We start from the raw sequence: 22,874 nt of genomic DNA on the forward strand, positions 1-22,874 counted from the left end.
ATTTTTATTCCATCAATTCCTGGTGCCTTGTTCTTTGCCAGTTCCCTCAATGCACCTTGGACTTTCCTCCTTCAGTATCACTGGATCTTGATAACATTGTACCTCTTGAAAAGGCTGAACTTCAACCATTTCCTTTTGGTACAGTGACTCTGAGTATTCCTTCTATCTTCTTTTGATGCTTTCTGCATCATTCAATAATTTGCCCAGAGTTCCTTCAATAATAAAAATTGAGACTTGATTTTTTCTTCAGTTCCCCCAGCTTGAGAAATGCTGAGTGTGTTCTTTCACTGTGGTTTCAGGGTTATGCATATAACAGTATTTACCTCTTTCCCCTTTATCCCTTGTATTCTTCCCTGTATCCTCACCTGTCTTCATCATTCTTCTGCCAACCTCACTATTATTGTATATTGCCTTCCCCATCACCCTAGTTAACATGTGTCTACCCTCTACCCTCCCCTCTATCCTTCACTTCCATTCCTTATAAGCATAAAAAAAAAAAGTTTCTTTTAGGATGAAACCTTTTGATTGAGTTTTTTTGCAACAGTGGTCTCATGCAATACTTGTTCTTTTGTGATTGACTAATTTCACTCAGCACAATGGCCTCCATCTTCATCCATGATATGAGGTGTGTTTTGCAGATTCATTTGTATTCTTCAGTGTTGGGTAGTTTTTCATTGTGTGTATATATCCATTCAGTAGTGCTGTCATGAATATGGATGAGCATCTATCTACTCATGTCATGACTCTTATTTCTTGGGGGTGTATACCAAGTACAGGGATTGCTTGGTCATATGGTATTGCTATTTGCAACTTTTTGAGTAAGTGCCATACCATTTTCTCCAGTGGTTGCACCATTTTACAGTCCCACCAGCAATATAGTGGGTCCCAGTCTCTCCAGAACTTTGCCAGCATTTATTGTTTTCTGTTCTTTTGAAGGTTGCTGTTAGTGCTGGGGTGATATAATATCTCACTGATGTTTTGATTTGCATGTCATTAGAGAGATGCAAATAATAACAGTGAATCTGCAAAACACCTCATATCATGGATGAAGTTGGAGGCCATTGTGCTGAGTGAAATTAGTCAATCACAAAAGAACAAGTATTGCATGAGACCACTGTTGCAAAAAACTCAATAAAAGGTTTTCATCCTAAAAGAAACTTTCTTTGATGGTTATCAGGGATGAAAATGAAGGGAGAGTAATTCACTGGCAAGAGGTTAGTCACGTGTTAACTCAGGTGATGGGGAAGGTAATATACAAGAATAAGGAGGTTGGCAGAAGAATTATGAAGACAGGTGAGGACACAGGGAGGAATACAAGGGATAAAGGGGAAAGAGGTAAATACTGTTATATATACAACCCTGAAACCATAGTGTTCTATGGGTAAATAAATAGACAGATATACAGGCTGAACAACTATAGGAGGGAGAATGGAAGTATACCCACATATACATACATAAGAATTTGAAAGAAAATATTTGTATTTAACTTTGCTGCAAACATACCTATGAATAAGGTGGAGCATACAGGGAACAAAATGATGAAAACTTCTTAGACATTAGCAAATATCTTAAGACAATGAGTTGCTGAGCCTGGGGACTCAGGGCCATAGTCGCAGGGGACACATGGTCAATTGGCATAACATACTTCACAAACACAATGTTCTACACTATACTTTGGTGAGTAGTGACTGGGATCTTAAAGGTTCATGAATGGCCATTTAAGGTGCAGCTATTTTTCTCTCCATGTGTGGAATAAAGAAAAGTGATGAAAATATATGATGCTTAGAATCAACTAATCTAATGGACCAATGGAATATGTGAACATCAGTCATCACAACTCTGAGACCAGATGATACCTGGCTACCACTATTAACTGCTCTGAAAGGGATCACGTTAGAAGGTCCTGAATGGAGTAGAAGAAAACATGGAATGAAATTTAAAATTCTATATTTAAAAAAAGACCAGGCTTCTTTCTGGTCAGAAAGAGACTAGAAGAACCCAAGACGATGACCCTTGGCCACCCTTCAGGTCTAGAATGGAATTCACCCTCATGGCCCAATTTTCAGCCAGGCAGTATATAGATATACAGTGGATATGCTCACCACGGAATGAGCAACCATTCAAGATTAAAAGGGCAAAATTTACTTAAGCACAAATTTGAGAAGGGATAGGAAGGAGAGCAGAATGGAAATAGGAACCACAGTGAGGAAGTGGAATAGCTGTTGTTACTTGGAGGGGATTGGAATCATTGAAATAAAACAAAGTGTGTGATTTGTTGATTGTAAAGCTGATGATCTTCTTTGTAAACCTTCACTCAATTCACAATAAAAAGTTTCAAAAAAAAAAAAAAAAAAAAAAGTACAGATGTGTAAAGCAAGAGAGAGAAGCCATCAATCTCAACATATGAAGAAACTGGCTGAAGTCCAGAATGCCAAAAGCATTGTGTGAAGATCAGCTAGCTCAAAGAGCTGATCTTTCCATCTGTCTTTTAATCAAGATTGAAGCTAATTTAGATGATTTTATGAAACAACTTTTACCTGGTTATGAGATTTACCAATATACAATGCAGAGAGCAATGTCCAACCAAAACAGTGGCTTCCAGGAGGATCTGATAGGCCAGTTAAATTCAAGGCAGAGTTCAGCTCAGAAGATTATGGAGATTGTTTTTGGGGACTCCAAAGGGGGAACCTTACTCTCAGGATACAGTCTGATCACAGGGACTTATTATGAAGTATTAAGAAAAGTGAAAAACACATTGGTGAGAAAAAGGCCAGGAAAGTTGCACTGAAGAATTTTCTTTCATCGCCATCATGTACCCTGTCATTACTCTAGGGTAGGAAGGGCTGTCCTCTGAAAATTTTGTTGGGAAAATTTACCCTGTCTACTCAACAGCCCTGATATTGCCCTGCAGACTTGGTTTTTGCTTTTGTTCCTAAAACACAAAGAACATTTAAAAGGAACTTGCTTTGAGTCCTTCAAGGATGCTAAAACTACTGCTTTGATGTGTAAAACGAAGAGTGCAGAATTCTTTGGTGAGGAGTTGTTGTTGTTGTTATGTGCCGTGGAGTCGGTTCCGACTCATAGCGACCCTGTACAGGATTTCCAAGGCTGTAAATCTTTACGGGAGCAGAAAGCCTCATCTTTCTCCCGCGGAACAGCTGGTAGTTTCTAACTGCTGACCTTGCGGTTCGCAGCCCGATTCATAACCACTACGCTACCAGAGCTCCTTTTGGTGAGGAGTTAGAGAGATGGAAATTCTGCCTTCAGAAGTGTAAAGACCCAGATGGAAGATATATCAAGAAACAATAGCTTCACATTTTCATATTTTTAAAATAAAGATTTATATTATTTTGTAGCAATATTTTTAAATGTACTCTCATAACTGTACTAGGAGAAGCTGAGATAAAAATGTTCATTGGAGGTGGGTAGGAAAAGTTAAATAGCAAACAGAAGTGAGATCTTCTGCACCCCTAATATCTTGAGCTATAGGTAACCAGTCCCTTCCCATTTTATTTTTTTCCCCCAAATGTACTACAAGGTTTGATTTGTATATGTTAGAAGACAAAATACTCTTTTTAGTGTGAAAGCTGAAAATGTTATAGTTGAATTCTTGTCATCCTAGTCTAAGGAGCTAGGAAGATTACATTGGGCACTAATATGATATCTTTAATGGCTGGAGTTGTTCTTAGTTCTACTCTGTCTTCGTAACATTATTTTGTGGTTCTTTCTTAACACATGAAGAGATTAGGGTCTGCTAGGAAATGAGTAAGGAAGAATGAAGTAATCAATCTGCAAAGGCAATGGGGATGTTTATGTGTTAAAACAAATGTAATTAACACTCAACACAATATTTCTCTGTTCATTAGGCATAATTTTGACAAGACATTTCTCATCTGGATAAATGAGGAAGACCATACCAGGGTAATCTCTATGGAAAAAGGAGGCAATATGAAAAGAGTATTTGAGCGATTCTGTCGTGGACTAAAAGAAGTAAGATAATAATAAAGATTTCTGAATATTCATTAAGATAGAATCTTTTTATTTTTCATTCTTGAAAGAAGGCACTATGGTGACTTCCAAGATGGGGCTAATTTTTTTCCTAGTGATCAAGACACTCTTTGGGGGGGGCAGAATTCCCCAGGCAGTTCTTCTAAGAATAGCTGACTTTCCCTTATGAGTGAGCACCTACGTTTCCTCCCCAATCAGGAATGGTTTGGGGAAATGTTTAAGTATTATTTTAATTTTTCTAGAATTGCTCTTGACTATTCTAAGCTTAGAGACTGTTTAGGATACAAATATATTCATAATTAACTCAACCACCTGAAGATTCATATAGTTTGCTACTGTTTTGCTATAAAAAGCTAATAGAAACAGACACTTATTAAGTACTTAGTATGTGCAAGGTACTGTGTTCCATATTGTAATTAGTTCATCGAATTTAGTTGGACATTTTAATTATCCTGCTAGAAGAGGTATCATTTTCTATTAAAGAAGTACTCAAAACTTATCGAAATTTCATCCAAGACAAACATATAATATGCATGTCTGACATAGGTGGTTAGCATGTATTGACTAAATGTACACTTTAGAACTCTGTCCTTTGTTCATTGTTATTCTATTTGTAGGTAGAACGTTTAATCCAAGCACGAGGCTGGGAGTTCATGTGGAATGAGCGCCTAGGGTATATCCTGACCTGTCCTTCCAACCTTGGAACTGGATTAAGAGCTGGTGTCCACGTTAAGATCCCCAAACTCAGTAAGGTATGCTATGTAACCAGAAGCTCAGCTGAGGCCCACCTGGGTTAGCTCAGCTATGGCGCTTTGTAAAGAGAGAAAACATCACAGACCATTCTTTAACCAATACTTTATACAACTACAGTAGAAAAACAATGAGGAAGCGTCAAGCTTGCCACAGAAGACGTTTCTATCAGTTAGGATAAAGAAAACGATGGTGGCTACAGGAACAAGAAGCTTGCATTCTCTCTCCTTTAACAAATGAGACCAGATGGTTAGCAGGCTGCTCTCCTTCCTATGATTCCTTCCAGCTTATCTCTCCATTCCCTCCTAATGCAAAACCAAGGCCATCTAGCTGACTCATGGTGACCTTGTAAGTCCTCGCCTGATTTGGACAGAGGTTCTAGAATTTGAGTATGCATCCGAATCACCTGAAATGTTTGTTAAAACACAAGTTGCTGGGCCTGGACTAAAGAATTTACATTTCTAACAAGTTTCCAGGTGATGTTGATATGACTGACTTGTCAGGAACCACACTTGGGGGAACCCTCCCTTTGTACTGTCACAATCAGACCCCGTGTCCCAGCTCACAGGAAGGGGAAAGAGCAAACTGATGTGCCGTGTGCTCATTTCTGCTAGGTTCATTGGCAAGAACTTTGCCAGTGGCCCCTTCAGCAGTCCCAACTCTGGAAGAAGACAAGAAAAGAGTCTGGTGGGCAATTAATAGTTTCTTTTACGGTACATCAAGTGAATCAATTTTTTTTTTTAGAAAGTGTGCTTCCTACAAAAAGTAAAATAGCGTTAAAATTTTTGTTATTCAAAATTCCAAATGATTTGAAGTGATTTAATTCGAATTATGATTTTAATCATCTCAATGACAATTAATGCGCCAGACTGCAAAGCTATTTGAACTGCAACATGGGCGGTTAAAGCTCACCAGCTGCTCTTTGGAAACCCTATACAGGGTCGCTGTGGGTTGGAATCTACCTGATGGCACTTAACAACAACAACAACAACAATGGCAATTATTATGCAGAGGGACAAGAAATCAATTCAGATGTCCAAAAAAGTGGTATCAAAGTTAAGAAGTTAAGTCTGGAATCAATCAGACTGTTGCTATTGTGTGCTGCCAAGTTAGTTCTGATTCATAGTAATACTGTATAGGGTTTCCAAGAGCAGCTGGTGGATTTGAACTGCCAATCTTGCGGTTACCAGTCCAGTGCCTACAGCACCACATCAGGTTAAATTTCAGCTCTGTCACCTGCTAGCCATAGAAATTTGGGTAAATTAATTTCTCTACTCCTCAGGTTCCTCATCTATGAAATGGTGATGAAAGCAGTATCTACTTCGTGGGCTTATTGTAAGGGTTAAGAGTTCCAGCACAGTGTCCTGGTACATAGCAAATCAGTGCTTAATAAGTATTGGTGTTGGTGATGGTGTGCCAAGGAGTCAGTTTCAACTTATAACAGCCCTGTATAGGATTTCTGAGGCTGTAAAACCTTATGGGAGCAGAAAGCCTTATTTGTTGTTGTTGTTAAGTGCCGTCAAGTCGGTTCCAACCCATAGCAACCCTGTACAGGGTTTCCGAGGGTGTAAATCCTTACAGGAGTAGAAAGCCTCATCTTTCTCTCGCAGAAAGCCTTATTAGGTATTATTATATCTCATTGTATACTTTGATGTTAGTGAACATGTTAAAGTCGATTTGACTTCCTATGATAATTAGTATTACCCATTGTTCTAGGACCCCCGCTTTTCTAAGATCCTGGAAAACCTAAGACTCCAGAAACGTGGCACCGGTGGTGTGGACACTGCGGCAGTGGCCGATGTATATGACATTTCTAACATTGATCGAATTGGCCGATCAGAGGTAACATCTCTCTCACACTTTCTTAACGTGAACCAACAAAATTAATCTAAGAGAAAAAAGAAATTAGGGTGTTGTTTTGTTAAGTGCCACGGAGTCAGTTCAGACTCATAACAACAACCCTATATAGGGTTTCTGAGGAGCTAGTGGTAGCTTTGAACTGCCACCTCGTGGTTCAAATTGACCTTACAGAAATAGGAATTTGAGACCTTCTCTTCCCCCATTGAGTCCTAAGTTATGCAAGCTTTTCATTCTGCAGCAGTATTCTATTCTTATACATGAAATAACTTCATAGAAGTAAACACAGCCTATGAACCTATAGGCAAATAAAGGAATTTACAGCGGGAGTGTGGTCACTAGCCTACCTGGAGAGTGGGTCCCATAGTCTGCAGCAGTCGAAGCTCTAGTATGCTCAAGGACAGCAGTATTGTATCACCATGAAGTCTCTCAGAGGGTGGCAAACTAGTGGAATTTCATCTTGATTTGATCTCCTCTAGTGAAGTTCACATATTATCATATTCAATTTGGCATTCTCAGATACTTAATCATTTCTAAAATCTTATTTTTAAGGCTAAAGATAGAAAGTAGGTTGTATACTAGATTTGTGTTTGTAATTGGTGGTGGCCACGGTGGTTGTGTGCCGTCAACTGAGTTTCAACTCATAGTGTCCCTGTATAGGGTTCCCAAGGCTGTAAATCTTTATGAAAGCAGAAAGCCTCATCGTTCTCCCACAGAGCACCTGGTAGATTTGAACTGCTGACCTTGAGGTTAGCAGCCCAACTCCTAACCTACTATGCTACCAGGGTTTTTTATTATCCTTGTTGTTGTTGTTAAGTGCTGTCAAGACTGTTCCAACTCATAGCGACCCAGTACAGAGTTTCCAAAGAGCACTTAGGATTCTATACGTATATGGAATGTATAGATTAAATGTAGACTTGGAACAGTGAATAACCTATTCACAACAATATTTGTTTATGGTGATCATAAACTTGACAATAGATTCATGTAATTGATGTCACTAAATTGTACATGTAAAAAAATATTAAACTAGCAAATGTTGTGTTATGAATATTGTTTACAACAACTAAAAACAAAACAACAACAAAAACAAAACAAAACAAAATTAAATCAGCTTGTTTGCTACCAGTTCTTGTGAAGTATTTGTGGACGAAGCAGCTATAAATACTACAACTTCTGAAATTTACAAGGTAATGTATGGTATAGTAAATAAAGAAAATCTTGGGCCTAGCCCTGTCTGCTTTTAATACTAACTAAATTTTTATTAATGGAAAGCAGATTTTTAAAAAATTAAGTATAATGTTAAGTTAATACACAATTATTATAAAAACTAGAAATATGAAAAATGGAACAACCTAACAACCCTGAGATAATCATTGGGAATATTATATTAAATTGACTCTTATTCTTTTTCATGATTATTCAAAAAAGTAAGTTTCTTTAATACAAAATTCAGTATTTTAACACGTGTGCGGGTAAGTAAAAAAGTCTTGTTACTAGGTTTCCAGTTCATATATGCATGGCTTTCTTCCAAACAAAATATGTCTAAATGTGTTTTTGTGTGCAATAGACAGCTGTAGATAAGTTCTCTCAATAAACACTTATCTTAGTCTCATTAGTGTACCATCAAAAAAAGAGTTTCAAGCTAAACAGTGGCTTCTTAGAGTCAGCTGGCCTAGTTATATTTCAGGTAGAAAGGTCAGCTCAGAGGTTATGGTAACTGCTTTTTGAAATTCCAAAGGACTAATCTTGATAGATTTTCTTGAAGGGCACAGGATGATCATAGGGGCTTACTACGAAAAAGTTTTTTTAAAAATAGAAAACTACATTGGTGAGAAGTAGACTTAGAAAGTTGTGCCTAGGAATTTTATTTCCATCACAAAAATGCATCTGTTCAATTCTTCAAGAGTAGTTAGAACTGTCCTATGAGAATTTTATTGGGAAACTTTACTCCATCCACTCAGCATCCCTGATCATGTCCCTTCCTTTTGTTCACAAAACTCAAATAGAATTTAAAAGGAACCGATTTGAGTCCCTCAAGGATGCCAAAACTGCTGTTTGATGTGATGTCAATCAGAGTGCAGAATTCTTCAGGGAAAGGTTAGAAAAGCGGAAAAGCCATTTTCATAAGTGTATAAACTTAGATGAAGGGTATGATAAGAAACGATAGCTTTGCATTTTGATATTTTGGTTTAATAAACATTTCTTTGATGTTGTAGCAATACTTTTGGTTTACCCTCATATGTCAGATATGGAGAAATTGCTAATGATGTGGATGGAGGACCAAAAACAAAAGTTAATCCCTTTCAGCACTTTGATGATCATTGCTAAGGCAAGAAGGTTGTTAGAGGTGCTTAGAACAAAATTAGGACTAAACTGTGATAAAGTGTTCAAACAACATCTAAGTCACATAATGTCCTATTTTATAGAATGTCTCACCAATGGTAAGTACAGCAATTAAATTTTTATTTTTCAATATAATTCATAAAGTTTCCTTAAAATAGCAAACTGTCTGGTACAATGAAAAGATGATTTAATTGCCAAACATTTTATTTTAAATAATTTGTCAGAAATTGTGTAAATGAGACTATCTGAACTGTAGCATAGTCCACACTCAGATAGCTTAGTGGTAGGTCAGAATTCAGAGCAGGCCAAAGAACAACACAAGGATATCACTGCATAGTTTTAGTTTAGACAAACTCTTGTATTTCATAGTAGATACTGGTGAGAAAATGTGCCTGAGGTGCAAACTAATGGTTTCCCTATAGGAGAAAACTCTCCCATGGAATGTAGTAACTTCTCAACCAAAGAAAGGTTGCGAGAAGCCACTGTAATACCTCTGCTTTCCATTTCTGACAATGACTACTAAATGTCTCTTCTACCACAATCCATGGGGACCTAGTGAAAAGAAAGAAGGTGTTCTAAAATCTATCTATTATGGCAAGGTCCTATATGTCCCAGTAATTGTTATAGATCAGTATCTTGCATGTGCCTCCTATTAAACTGTTTATCTTTTTCACTATCAAAGGTTGAGCTTGTTCAGATAGTCATCGATGGAGTCAATTACCTGGTGGATTGTGAAAAGAAGTTGGAGAGAGGCCAAGATATTAAGGTGCCACCGCCTCTGCCTCAGTTTAGCAGGAAGTGAGCTTTCCCTCTCCCAATTTATGAATAATCTGTCGGCTGGTATGACAGACATAAGGAAATCTCTATACTGAGAGTTTTTCTAGATTTTGAAAAATGTAGAATTGTAAGTGCTGTCTAGTGTTACAATAAAACTCTCCTTAATATCTCTGGTTTGTTTCCCTGAATTTTTTATGCTACTGATGTTGTTGTTTAGTGTCATCGAGTTGTTCCAACTCATAGCGACCCTGTATAGAATTTCCAAGGAGTGACTAGTGGGTTTGAACTGCTGATCTTGATGTTACCAGTCCAGTGCTCATCCTACAGCACCACACCAGGACTATAACCATATACTCTAATAAACTGAAATGCTTTGAGTAAATGCCCGTTGGGTATAAGTTCTATCTCTCCCACTATTTGGATTTAGGTGACTCACTTAGTCTGTAGGTTCCTCAGTTTTGTGTCTAGAAAATGAAAGCACCTATCTATCTATAGCATCTAATATTTGAAAAGTTCCTTAAATGTGTTCAACACATACAAAGTACTCTGATGAATAAACACTAAAAATGAAGTCATTATTATATTATTGTAATAATCTATTTCTGAATATCTCTCAACACCATCATATAGGGCAAATTAACAGGACTAATGGTGCCTGTTCTGAAAGATCTTACGAACTACATGGTAAATGAAGTATAAATCATAAGTAAACTGAAGAGACTAGATAGAGACATACTCAGTGTGTCAGGGAGTTTTGTTTGTCTTGGAGAAAAACTGAAAAACAAGCTCTGGGATAAATAAAACATATGACGACTGATAGAAATAGAATGCAAGTCATATAATCTACACCACAATATCTCAAGTAACATCAACAAGAAGAATTAATTGAATACCTAAGGTACAGAGTTCCAGATAATATCCCTCTTTATTTTTACTGTATTTTAATCAAATTCATTTCTCATTCGGTCATTAGTTCTACCCCTCCAATGTCCAGCTAATACTTGCATTCAGTATTGCTTGCCACACAGTTAATATAAAAATCTTAAGTGCTCTATATTTGAGACTCTTGATTTGTGTGGTTCCTGGCTATCTTAGTGTGAGTTCTCTAGAGAAGAAAAACCAGTGAAGCTTGTATATGTATATATAAAGATAGGTTTCTTTATTCTTGACTGCTGCTTCCATTAATTTTGATATGGATCCAGGCAAAATGAAGTCTTCAACAACTTCAATTTTTCTCCATTTATCTTGATGTTGTTTATTGATACCCTGGTGAATATTTGTGTTTTCTTTACATTGAGGTGCAACCCATATTGAAGGCTGTGGTCTTAGATCTTAATCACTAAGTATTTTAAGTCCTATTCACTTTCAGCAAGCAAACTTGCATCATCTGCATATTGAAGTTGTTAATGAGTGTCCTCCTCCAATCCTTATGCCAAATTTTTCTTTATACAATATTTTTCTCAGAATATTTGCTCAGTAATATCTCAGCAATACAGATTGACTAAGTATGGTGAAAGAATACACCCCTGGCACACATCTTTCCTAATTTTAAACTCTTTAGTGTCCCCTTATTTTGTTCAAATGACTGCCTCTTAGTCTATGTACAGGTTCCTCATGTGTATAATTAAGTGTTCTGGATTACTCATTCTCCACAATGTTTTCCAAAGCTTGTCTTGATCCATAAATTCTAAAGTCTTTATACAGTCAATAAAGCCCAGGTAAACATCTTTCTGGTATTCTCTGCTTTCAGCCAAGATCCATCTTATTTCATCAGTGATGTCCCTTGTTACATGACCTCTTCTGAATCTGGATCGAACCTATGTACTGTTGCAACCATTTTTGAATGATCATTAGCAAACTTTTCTTGCATGTGATAATAATGGTATTGCCCAATGAGTTCCATGTTCTGTTGGATCACCTCTCTTTTGAATAGGCACAAATACAGATCTCTTCCAATCACTTGGCCAGGTAGTTGTCTTCCAAATTTCCTGGCATAGATGAATAAGTACCTCCAATGCCGCATCAGATTGTTGAAAGATTTCTATTTGTGCCTTCTGTGGACCTTGGCCTTCTTCCTTCAGTATCATTGCCTCTGGATCATAGGCTATCTCTAGAAATGGTTGAACATCATCTATTTCTTTTTTGTACAGTGACTTTATGTATACCTTCCATCTTCTTTTGCTGCTTTCTGCATCAATCAATATTTTGCACATATAATCCTTCAATAATGCAAGTTGAGGCTTTAATTTTTTCTTCAGTTATATCAGCTTGAGAAACGTTGAATGTGTTCTTCCCTTTTGGTTTTCTAACTCCAGGTCTTTGTACATTTCATTATAATATTGACTTTGATGTTCTTTGAAATTTTCTCCTCAGCTCTTTTACCTCTCACTCCTTCCATTTGCTTTAGCATCTCTACACTGGAGAGCAAGTTTCAGACTCTCTTCTGACATCTCCTTTGGTCTTTTCCTTCTTTCTTATCTTCTTAATGACCTTTTGCTTTCTTCCTGTATGATGTCATCTCACAACTCTCTGGTCTTTGATCCTTTGTGTCTAATGAATCAAATCTCTTCTTCAGATGAACTCAAAAGTGGGATATATTCAAGAGCGTATTTTGGTTCTCATAGACTTGTTTTAATTTTCTTCAGCTACAGCCTGAACTTGCATATGAGCAATTGGTGGTCTGTTCCACAGTCTGCTCCTGGCCTTGTTTTGACTGATAATATGGAGCTTTTCCACCTTCTCTTTCCACAGTTGTAGTCAATTTGATTTCCAACCAGTGAGGTCCATGTGTATAGTTGTCCTTTATGTTGTTTAAAAAAATGTATTTGCAATGAGGAAGTCATTGGTCTTGCAAAATTCTGTCATGTAATCTCCAGCATCGTTTCTATCACCAAGGCTATATTTTCCAGCTACTAATCCTTCATCTTTGTTTCCAACCTTTGCATTGCAGTCTCCAGTAATTATCAATAATCTTGATTACATATTTGATCAATTTCAGACTGAAGAAGTTAGTTGTTGTTGTTGTTGTTGTTAAGTGCCATCGAGTCGGGTCACCATCACTGACTTTAGTGGTTGGTGCACAAATTTGAATAATAGTGGTATTAACTGGTTTTCCTTGTAAGCATATTGATATTTTCCTATCCAGACTGGATATACTTCAAGATAGATCTTGAAATGTTCGTTTTGATGATAAATATGACACATTACTCTTCAATTTGTCGTTCCTAGCTTAGTCAACCATATGATTCTCAAATTCAAAATGTCCTATGTTAGTCCACTTCAGCTCACAAATGCCTAGAATATCAATCTTTATGCATTCCATTTCATTTCTGACAAGTTCCAATTTTCCTAAATTCATACTTTGTACATTCTATGTTCTCATTATTAATGGTTATCTACCACTGTTTCTACTCGTTTTGTGTTATTCCCCATTAGCAAATAAAGGTCCTTAGAGCTCATTCCATTTGTGTCATCATGGTGAAATCTACTTTGAGGAAGCAACTCTTCCCCAGTCTTATTTTGAGTGCCTTCCAACCTGAGGGACTCATCTTCCAGCACCTATATCTGAAAATATTCAGGTGCTCTTCATCATATTTCAGTATTCAATAATTTGGTTTTATCTGATAGTGTTACATTGCTATTCGTAAGGCTTTCAGTGACTAACTATTCAAAAGTAGTCTGCCTCTTCTTATTCTTAGTCTGTCTCAGTCTGGATGCTCAGCTGAAACCTGTCTACAATGGGTATGTCCTGCTGGTATTTAAAATACCAGTGGCATAGTTTACAGCATCACAGCAGCACCCTACCCACCACAGTATGGAAAACTGACAGATGAATGATGGATGATAAACATAGCAGGTTGCTAAACAAACCAATCCAAGCAGTAGAGTCCTTTACATCCTATTTTCATGGTCTTGCCTAATCATTTGTTGGGTAATTAAGATGTCTTTGGATAGAAAAGCTATACCAAGGGACAGGTAGCAAAAATTTTTGGGGTGGGTCACTAGGAGTAATAGTAAACAGTGCCACTTCCATTCCCAACCCATTGTTACTGAACCCATGAATTCTAGCTATTGGAGAAATAGCACTATAAATTGGACACTGGTTTAGAGCATATAAACCCTCCTGGAGAACAGTGCCTCAACACTGCAAGGTATTAGCACTTAAATGCCACCATAAATGTGTCTTTAGAAGGCCATTACATCAAGCAGTCAAGCAAGCTGCTTCAGGATGATGAGGAATATTTAAGACAAGTGAATTCCATGAACGTGGCTCCATTGTTCTATTTTGCTTGCTGGGAGGTGAGTCCCTTGTCTGAGAAGATGCTATATGGGATACCATGATGGTAATAAGATAGTCTGTAAGTTCACACATGCTAGTTTGGCCAAAGAATTACATGTAAGGAAGGCAAATCCATATCCAGAGTAAGTGTCTTTACCAGCAATAATAAAACAGTGCCCATTCCGTAATGAAGTGGTCCAATGTAATCAACCTGCCATGAGGTCTGCTATTTCCTGAGGAATTGTCCCTTATAGTGGACTCAATTTTGGTTTCTGCTGCTATCAAATTGTGCTCACAGACTGAACTGTAGATAAGTCAGCCTTGATGAGTGGAAGTCCATGCTTTTGAGTCATGCATAACCATCATCCCTGTCACAATGGCAACTTTGTTCATGAGCCCACTGGGGAATGACTGGAGTACCTGGGGAAAGATGATGATTAGTTTCCACAGACTGTGCCATCCTATTCACTTGATTGTTAAAATCTCCCTCTATTGAGGTAATCTTCTGTTGAGCATTCACATAAGACACAAATATTTGCCCTTTTTTGGTCCATTCAGAAAAGCTATCCATATATCTCTTGCCCACATCTCCTTGTCATCAATTTTCCAATCATATATTCCTTCAAAGTCCCTACCAGTCAGACAAACCATTGACCACAGCCCATGAATCAGAATGCAGTCATACTTATAGCCATTTCTCCTACCAAGTAAAATGAACAACCAAGTGCACTGGGAGGATTTCCCTTCACCACTATCCTTCAGGGAAGTCCCAGAAAAAGGCTGTAGTGCTACTGCTGTTCGTTTTAGAGTGGTGCCTGCACATTGTGCAGAACCATCTATAAATCAAGCACCGGTGTTCTCTTCCTCAATCAACTGATCATAAGGAACTTATGAGACCATAGGTATGAACATTATAACAGAAGTAAGGTAATGTGACAGGAGTGAAAACTTTGAGAATTTAAGTCACTTCCTTATGCAACTCTACTTGTGCTCTCAGGTCCTGCTTGATCCTGGTCTCATGTATCCCACTTCCATTTAATGATGAAGTGTTGCTGTGCACATCCAACTTTATGACTCTGTGAGTCAGACAACACCCAATTCATGAGGGGAAATTCAGGTCACATGATGACTTGGTAGTCTATTGTTAGGTGTTCACTCTCTACTAAGTCTCAGTAACAAGCCAAAAGTTACTGAGTGGCAGAGTTTCGTTCCAAAATTGTAAGGTTCTGTGTTGTGATTCACTAATAAAGGCCTACCAAAGATTCCAAACTAGGCCTCAAGGCAGGAAAATCAGCCGATCCAGGGAAACCCCCTTCTAGGACTGAAACTCAAGGGAACCTGTGAGCAGTCTAGTATGCTCACTGGTGATCACCTGGGTCTACTTGTGTGTGGAAGTGGGATAAATGTAACAATTAAGACATGGGCTGAGTTTGGCCATGTTCCATTGACACCCCCTTGATCTTGAGATGAGAGAGAGAAGAGGAAGGACTGGCTGGTCTGAAGTTTAAGGAGATGTTTGAATTCCAGAGCCTATGGACACTGACTTAGTCCCTGGAGGCCAGGGCTGAAAATGAAGTAACCCGCTAGTCTAAAGTATAGGAAGGTGTGTGCGAATTCCCAAATTTGAAGCTAGTACCCATTTGATCTAGCTTTGATGGCTAGCTGACCAGAACTTGACCAAATGAAGATATAGATGCTTGATACTGTGAGCAACTACAAATTACCAGACTTTTGCTTATGGATGCAGTTGCTCAAAATTCCAATCAGAATGGAAGGATTCTTCGTATCATGGAAAAGTTTGTTTCCTCAGTATACTGCATTGATAATGATGGGCAATTTAGACACTGGCTATGAAGTGACTGGCTTACAAGTCTTCATGAATGTGCTTACTTTCTGAATGAGGGGATTAAGGTAGGATCCCACTGAATAGTTTTCCTCGTCTCCAGATGGATCTGGTGGACGGTGCAGAATGTTTCTGATCGGATTTTATGATTCATTGCGAGTAATTGTTAGCAGGATTAATTGTGATTGTCACAACTGTAATTGCAGAAGATGTGTAACTCAAAGGGGAGGGGAGTAGTCAATCTTTCATTTCAAGAACAGACGATCCCAGCACCATCAAGAAGGAAGAGCATGAGTGGAGCATGCGGTCCTACCTACAAAAGCAGCAACAGCAGAGACAGTGGTAGAAGTGGTGGCATGGAGAGACAGAGCAGCTGTAGGCCGTAGGCCCATGGACTGAGAAAGGCTGTGTGCCTGTGGGCAGGAGGCTGGTTGGCAGAATGTGCCCTTTGGACATTTAAATGAACATATATAATTTTTATTTTGTATGTATACATCAAATATTTTTGCTTTGTTCATTTGTGAAATACAAGATGTAAAATAGGGAGCAACAGGTAGAAATAGGGTAATTGTTATTGCAGGGGGGGCTTGTAATCATTGATATGAAACAAAGCACATAATTTGTTGAATTTAAAGCTGATGGTCTTATCTGTAAACCATCACTCAATTCACAGTAAAAAGTTTTAAAAAATAATCCAAACTCCATCTGTATCTACCACTGAACCTTCACGCACCGTTGAATCAGCTAGATCATATGGCCCATGTGGCAGAGTGGCTTGCAAGGCAGACTGCACTTTTTGCAGAGCCTTTCTTGTTTTGGATCCTACTCAAAATTAGGAACTTTCTGAGTCACTTGATAAATAGACCAGAATAATACACCCAAATGAAGAATATGTTGCCACCAATATCCAAAGAGTCCCACCAGGCATTGTGCCTTCCTTTTAGTTGTGTGAGGGGCCAGATGCAGTAAATTATCCTTCACTTTAATACAAATATCTTAACATACTCCACACCACTGAACCCTTAGAAGTGTCTCTGAAGTAAAAGATACCTGAAAATGTTTGTTGGGTTAATTTCTCACCCTATAGCAGGCAAATGGGGAGTACGGGGACTCTGTAGGGTAAACACTGGATTGCTAATCTCAAGATCAGCAGTTTGAGTACACCAGCTGCTCTGTGGGAGAAAGATGAGGCTTTTTACTCCCTCAAAGATTTACATATAGGGTTGTTATGAGTTGGAACTGACTCAATGGCACTTAATAGCAATGTCAATGACAACAACATGCAGATGTTTTAATAATAAGTCTAGAGTCTGTGCTTACTGAACCCATATCAGTAAATTCAGACTGATCCAAGCTTATGCTTCTTGCAACATTATCCCACACTCTTAAGAGCTGTTTCCATACGTATTCTCCAGGTTTCTATCGGTATATATTAGAAAAATTAAGCAATTCTTTTGAAGTATAGTGAACTTCCTGATTTACAATTTGTACTTCACATTTTGGGGCTCAATGGGACTTAAGTCTAGTTATAGGTCTAGAAGCAATAATTGGTGGAAGTGTTTCCTGGGAACATTCAGCAATGTCTTACAAGATGTCTATCTTAGGTGATTCCCCAGACAATGCCTCAGCCATTATCTCAGCAGGCACAGTTGAGTTAATTTCATTAAGAGTGGGCACAAGGGATGTTTTTACTGATAATGGTGTAATCTCTTCAGATGGGAGGAGTGATATTGCCTTTCAAGAGTGATTCAACAGAATTTAGGTGCCCAATGCCCACAGCTTCCTAATTATCTTCCCACACACCCCAAGTTTTAGGATCCAATATCTTCCCAATCAATGCCCTCACTTTAACCCTAGACACCATTCAAGGTTGAGAATTAAGTTGGCATTGTAATTCAGTAAGTTTGGGTTTGTTTTTTGGGAATATCATCTCTGTCACTGTTAGAAATAAGAATTTCTCTTCAATATGTGATCTAGCCATGGTGATATTTTACATATTAAAATTGCCACCTCAGGCAATGTATTAGCCACACCCTCACCATTCAAGGTTGGGAATTAAGTTGGCATTGTAATTCAGCCATTCTGTCACTGTAAGAAATAAGAATTTCTCTTCAATATGTGATCGAGTCGTGGTGATACTTTGCAAATCAAAATTGCCACCTAAAGCTATGTATTAGCCACACCCTCACCCTCTTTACTAGTGAAGGCAGAGTTATCTGTGCCTTTAAAATTAGTCAGACTTGAGAACCAATTTAGAAAATTCATCCTTATGATTTTTTGTTTTTCTCTAGAACCACTCTCAGTATCAAATGTTGTAGTCTGAGTTCTCTAGTGAAGAACAACCAGTAAAATTTATATGTGTATGTATAAAGAACAGTTTATTTCAAAGAAAAGTCTCACACAGTTGTAGATGTGGGCAAGTCTCAAGTCCATGGGTCACATATCAGGCTACAGGCTTCTGACTCAAGTTGCTGCCGGACTAATGAACCAAAATCAGCAAGTCAGAGAGCAATCAGAAAGATAGGGCAGATAAGGTAGCAGCTGCTGATGACTCCCAGGATTGGTAGGTAATAGACCACAGGCTTAAGTCCAAAGAACCAGAGGTCAGATGACAAGCCAGATTACAAAATTCAGACCCAGCAGAAAGCCAGCAAGCTTTGCCCTAATGTTCAATATGTTGGAAGGATACCACACTCCCAAGGAAACTTTAATTGATTGACTGCCCATAGCAGATCTCATCACATGGGGTAGTACTATGTTTTAACTGCCAAACCACTGAGAATCTTGGCCCAGTCAAACTGACGCAAAACCTTAACTATCATACTGGCCTTTATTGTATTACCAGGAATGTACTCAAATGTTACTTTCCTCATTAAGAACAAAACATTCCAATCCCAAGCAAGTTTCCAACGTCATTCGTTAAAGAAATGAGAAAACTAATCACTAACTTTATATGGAAAAGAAAGAGACCCTGGTTAAGCAAAACATTATTAAAAAAGAACAATAAAGTAGGATGCCTCTCACTTCCCAATCTCAAAACCTACTACACAGGCACAGTAGTCAAAACAGTCTGGTACTGGTACAATGACAGACACATCAATCAATGGATCAGAACTGAGAACCCAGGAACAAATCCATTCACCTAAGGTCAGTTGACCATATACAAAAAAATTAACTCAATGTGAATTAAAGGCCTAAATGTAAAGCTTAAACCTATAGAGATCATCGCTGAAAAAAAATAGGGACAAACTTAGGGACTCTGATAAATGGCATAAATATACTACCAAACATAACTGAAACCAGAAACAGAAGACAAAATATATGACTAGGGACTCCTAAAAATTAGACAATTATGTGCATCAAAGGATTTCACTAAGAGTAAAAAGAGAACCCACAGACTGGGGAAAAATGTTTGGCAACAGCATATCAGATAAAGGATGACTCTCCAAAATTTATAGAACATTTCAATGCCTCAGCAAGAAGACAAATAATCCAATTTAAAATGGGCGGAGGACATGAACAGACACTTCACCAAAGAAGACATTCAGGCAGCCAACAAACATATGAAGAAAAATGCTCACAATCATTAGCTATTGTTGTTGTTGTTAGGTATTGTTGAGTCAGCTCTAACTCTTAACGAACCTACATATAATAGAACGAAACACTGCCATGTCCTGTGCCATCCTTTTAACTGTTGTTATCCTTCAATCCCTTGCTACTGCCACTGTGTCAATCCATCTCACTGGGAGTCTTCCTCTTTTTCACTAACCCTTCACTTCACCAAGCAAAATGTCCTTTTCTAGGTACTGGTCCCTCCTGACAACATGTTCGAAGTATGAGACGAAGTCTCATGATCCCGGTTTCCAAGGAGCACTCTGGCTATATTTCTTCCAATACAGATTTATTTGTTCTTTTGGAAGTCCATGGTACTTTCAACATCATTCTCCAGCATAATAACTCAAATACATCAATTCTTCTATGATATACATCAATTCTTCTATGGTCTTCTTTTATTTATTGTCCAAATGCACACGGGGCTATTGAAAATATCATGGCTAGGGTCAGGAGCACCTTATTCCTCAAACTGATATCTTTGCTCTTGAACATTGTTGTTGTTAAGTGCCATCGAGTAGGTTTTGATTCATAACAATCTTGCATAGGGTTCCTGAGGAGCAGCTGGTGAGTTTGAACTGCTGACCTTGCAGTTCAAACCAATCTGTTGTCCAGTGAGATATGATTTTACTCCAACATTAATAGCAAACTTCAAAAAAAGAGAAAACAACAAATGCTGGTGAGGGTGTGGAGAGACTGGAACCATCCTACATTGCTGGTGGGATTGTAAAATAAATGGTGCAACTACTGTGGAAAACGGTATGGTGCTGTTTCAAAAAGTTGGAAATAGAAATGTCATATTACCCAGCAATCCCTCTACTTGGTATATATCTTCATAAATTAGAGCTGTGACACAAATAGACTTATGCACGCCCATGTTCATCACAGCACTATTCACAGTAGCAAAAAGATGGAGATAATCTAAATGCCCATCAACAGAAGAGTGGTACATACATACAATGGAATATTCGGGAATGTTGAATAATAATGAATCTGCAAAACACCTCACAACATGGATAAACCTGGAGAACTTAATGCTCATTGAAATTAGTCTATCACAAAAGAACAAATATTTGATGAAACTACTATTGTAAAAAGTAAAGAAAATATTTTCTTGCTGGATGAAATGTTGTATGATGGTTCTGAGGGTGGAAGGGAATCATTCATGGTCAGAAGGGTAGACACATGTTAACATGGGTGACTGAGCAGGCAATATACAACAAGAAGGAAGTTGGCAGAGGAAAGATGAAAGTAGCCAGAGACACAGGAAGGGGTGAAAAGTTAAAGAAAATAGAGTTAAATATTGTTAACTGATGGTACATGATGGTACAATGCAATCATTGTACTGAAACAAAGTATATGATTTACTGAAAGTAAAACTGATGATCTGCTCTGTAAACTTGCATTCAACTCACAATAAAAAGTTGTGTTTTTATTAAAAGCATTCATAATTTAAAATTCTGTTACTTAAGCCAATGCTTAGTGTAGTACGTTATGAGTTGAGCTGCTAACTGCAAGGTCAGCAGTTGTAATCTACCAGTCACTCAGAGGGGAGAAAGAAGAGTCTTTCTGCTCTTGTAAAGATTTACAGCCTCGGAAACCTTATACAGGGTCACTATGAGTCAGAACCTATTCCATGGCACATCACCACAATGTATTTCTAAACACTTTGAAAAGACACCTTACTTTTCTTTGAAATCCTTCATCTTCATCAATTATCCTTTCTTGACAGCTCTTCAGACAACCACAGATTATATAACAGCTCTTAAATTGGATAGGAGAATCTTTTTTGCCCTCAAGCGCTGCCAAACATTTGAGTGATATGATCCTGTTTTGCAGAAGTTATGGTAAGTTACAATCTTGCCAGAAGAAATAAGCACATTGGCAATGTTCCTCACAATGAAAACTAAAAGATCTTTTATGTGAAAGATAAGTTCATTGAAAGAGATAAAGAGATTTTTAACTATTAATTAAAATTCTAATTGAATACCTTATCTCCCAGCCAAAGTATTCACAGCGTGGCAACCGTTCCTGTTTACTAAAGTCTAGTTCAATCAATATTCATCAAGCAGTGGTGTGAACAGAGCTTGGCTCTGAGCCACAGGGCCTTTTTAATTTGCTACATTCCTTGCATCTGAGACAGAATATGGATAGGGAAGGCAGTGATGACTGGGAAGTCATTCTGCTCTCTTCCACAGGAGATGAGAAATCTGGGTCCCTCTCCTTAATTTCTGAGCTTCAACAGTAATGTTTGGGGCGGGGGGAGGGGGATTGATTCTTCTTCAGACCACAAATAATAAAAGAAAATGTCCGGAGACTTTGAAAGCTGCCAAAAGAAGTTGTTTTGAGGTCAAAAGATTTGCATTAAGTTTAGGCTCTGACACTAACCTGCTATCTGACAAAGGCAAATTATTTAACTCCGTAGCCTTAGTTTCATTTGTGTTGTTGTTAGGTGCCTTCGAATTGGTTACGACTCATAGTGACTGCAGAGACAATAGAACAAAACACTCTCAGGTACTAAACCAGCTTCACAATTATTATCATATTTGAGCCCATTTTTGTAGCCTGTGTCAATCCATCTTGTTGGGTATCTTCCCCTTTCTTGCTAACCCTCTATGTTGCCAAGCATGATGTCCTCTTCCAGACACTGGTCCCCCTGATAACACGTCTAAACTATACCAGAGGAAATCTCTCCCTCTTTCCTTCTAAGGAGAATTCTGGCTGCACTTCTTCCGAGACAGATTTGTTTGTACTTCTGGCAGTGCCTGGGACTTTCAATATTCTTCACCAGCACCATAATTCAAACACATCAATTCTTCTATGGTTTTTCTTATTCACTGTTCAGCTCTCACATGCATGTGGAGCAATTAAGAAAAATATGGCTTGGAAAACACCTTTAATGGAGAGGAGATAGTCTTCAACAGATGGTGCTGGCAAAACTGGAAATTGATATGCAAAAGAATGAAACAAGACCAATATCTCAAACCATGTACAAAAACCAATCAACATGGATTGAAGACCTAAATGTGAATCCCAGAATTATAAAGGTCATCAATGAAAATATAGGGAAAATATTCAGGGCTCTAATACAGGGCACACATAGACAATCAAACATTGTGAGAATTGCACAAACAAAAAAAGGCAAAATAGATAATTGGGACATATTAAATACTAGAACCTCAGGTGCACCATAAGAGTTCACCAAAAGAGTTAAAAGGGAGCCTATAGAATGGGGAAAAATCTTTTGCGATGACATATCAGACAAGGGACTAATTTCTAAAATCTATACAAAACTACAATATTTCTACAAGAAAATGACAAATAGCCCAATTAAAAAATGGGCACAGGACATGAGCAGACACTTCACCAAGGAGGAGATCCAGGCAACCAATAGCAATCTTA

General features: G+C 38.0%; 1 protein-coding gene across 2 annotated transcripts in view; it reads left to right on the top strand.

Annotated features, from left to right (window-relative positions):
- The window catches only part of CKMT2 (creatine kinase, mitochondrial 2 (sarcomeric)), a 42,297-nt gene extending 32,391 nt beyond the window's left edge, over positions 1-9,906 (top strand). Inside the window, exons 7-10 of one of the 2 annotated variants that reach the window (XM_006870588.1) lie at positions 3,867-3,990; positions 4,626-4,760; positions 6,475-6,600; positions 9,644-9,906. In XM_006870588.1, the coding sequence (XP_006870650.1) occupies positions 3,867-3,990; positions 4,626-4,760; positions 6,475-6,600; positions 9,644-9,763 (505 nt within the window). In that variant the 3' untranslated portion in view covers positions 9,764-9,906. The remainder of the gene's footprint in view (positions 1-3,866; positions 3,991-4,625; positions 4,761-6,474; positions 6,601-9,643) is intronic. The other variant, XM_006870587.1, reaches the window with a different exon arrangement.
- The last annotated feature ends 12,968 nt before the right edge of the window (positions 9,907-22,874 follow it).

This window comes from Chrysochloris asiatica, unplaced genomic scaffold (genome assembly GCF_000296735.1).
Source record: "Chrysochloris asiatica unplaced genomic scaffold, ChrAsi1.0 scaffold00145, whole genome shotgun sequence".
Lineage (NCBI taxonomy): Eukaryota > Metazoa > Chordata > Mammalia > Afrosoricida > Chrysochloridae > Chrysochloris > Chrysochloris asiatica.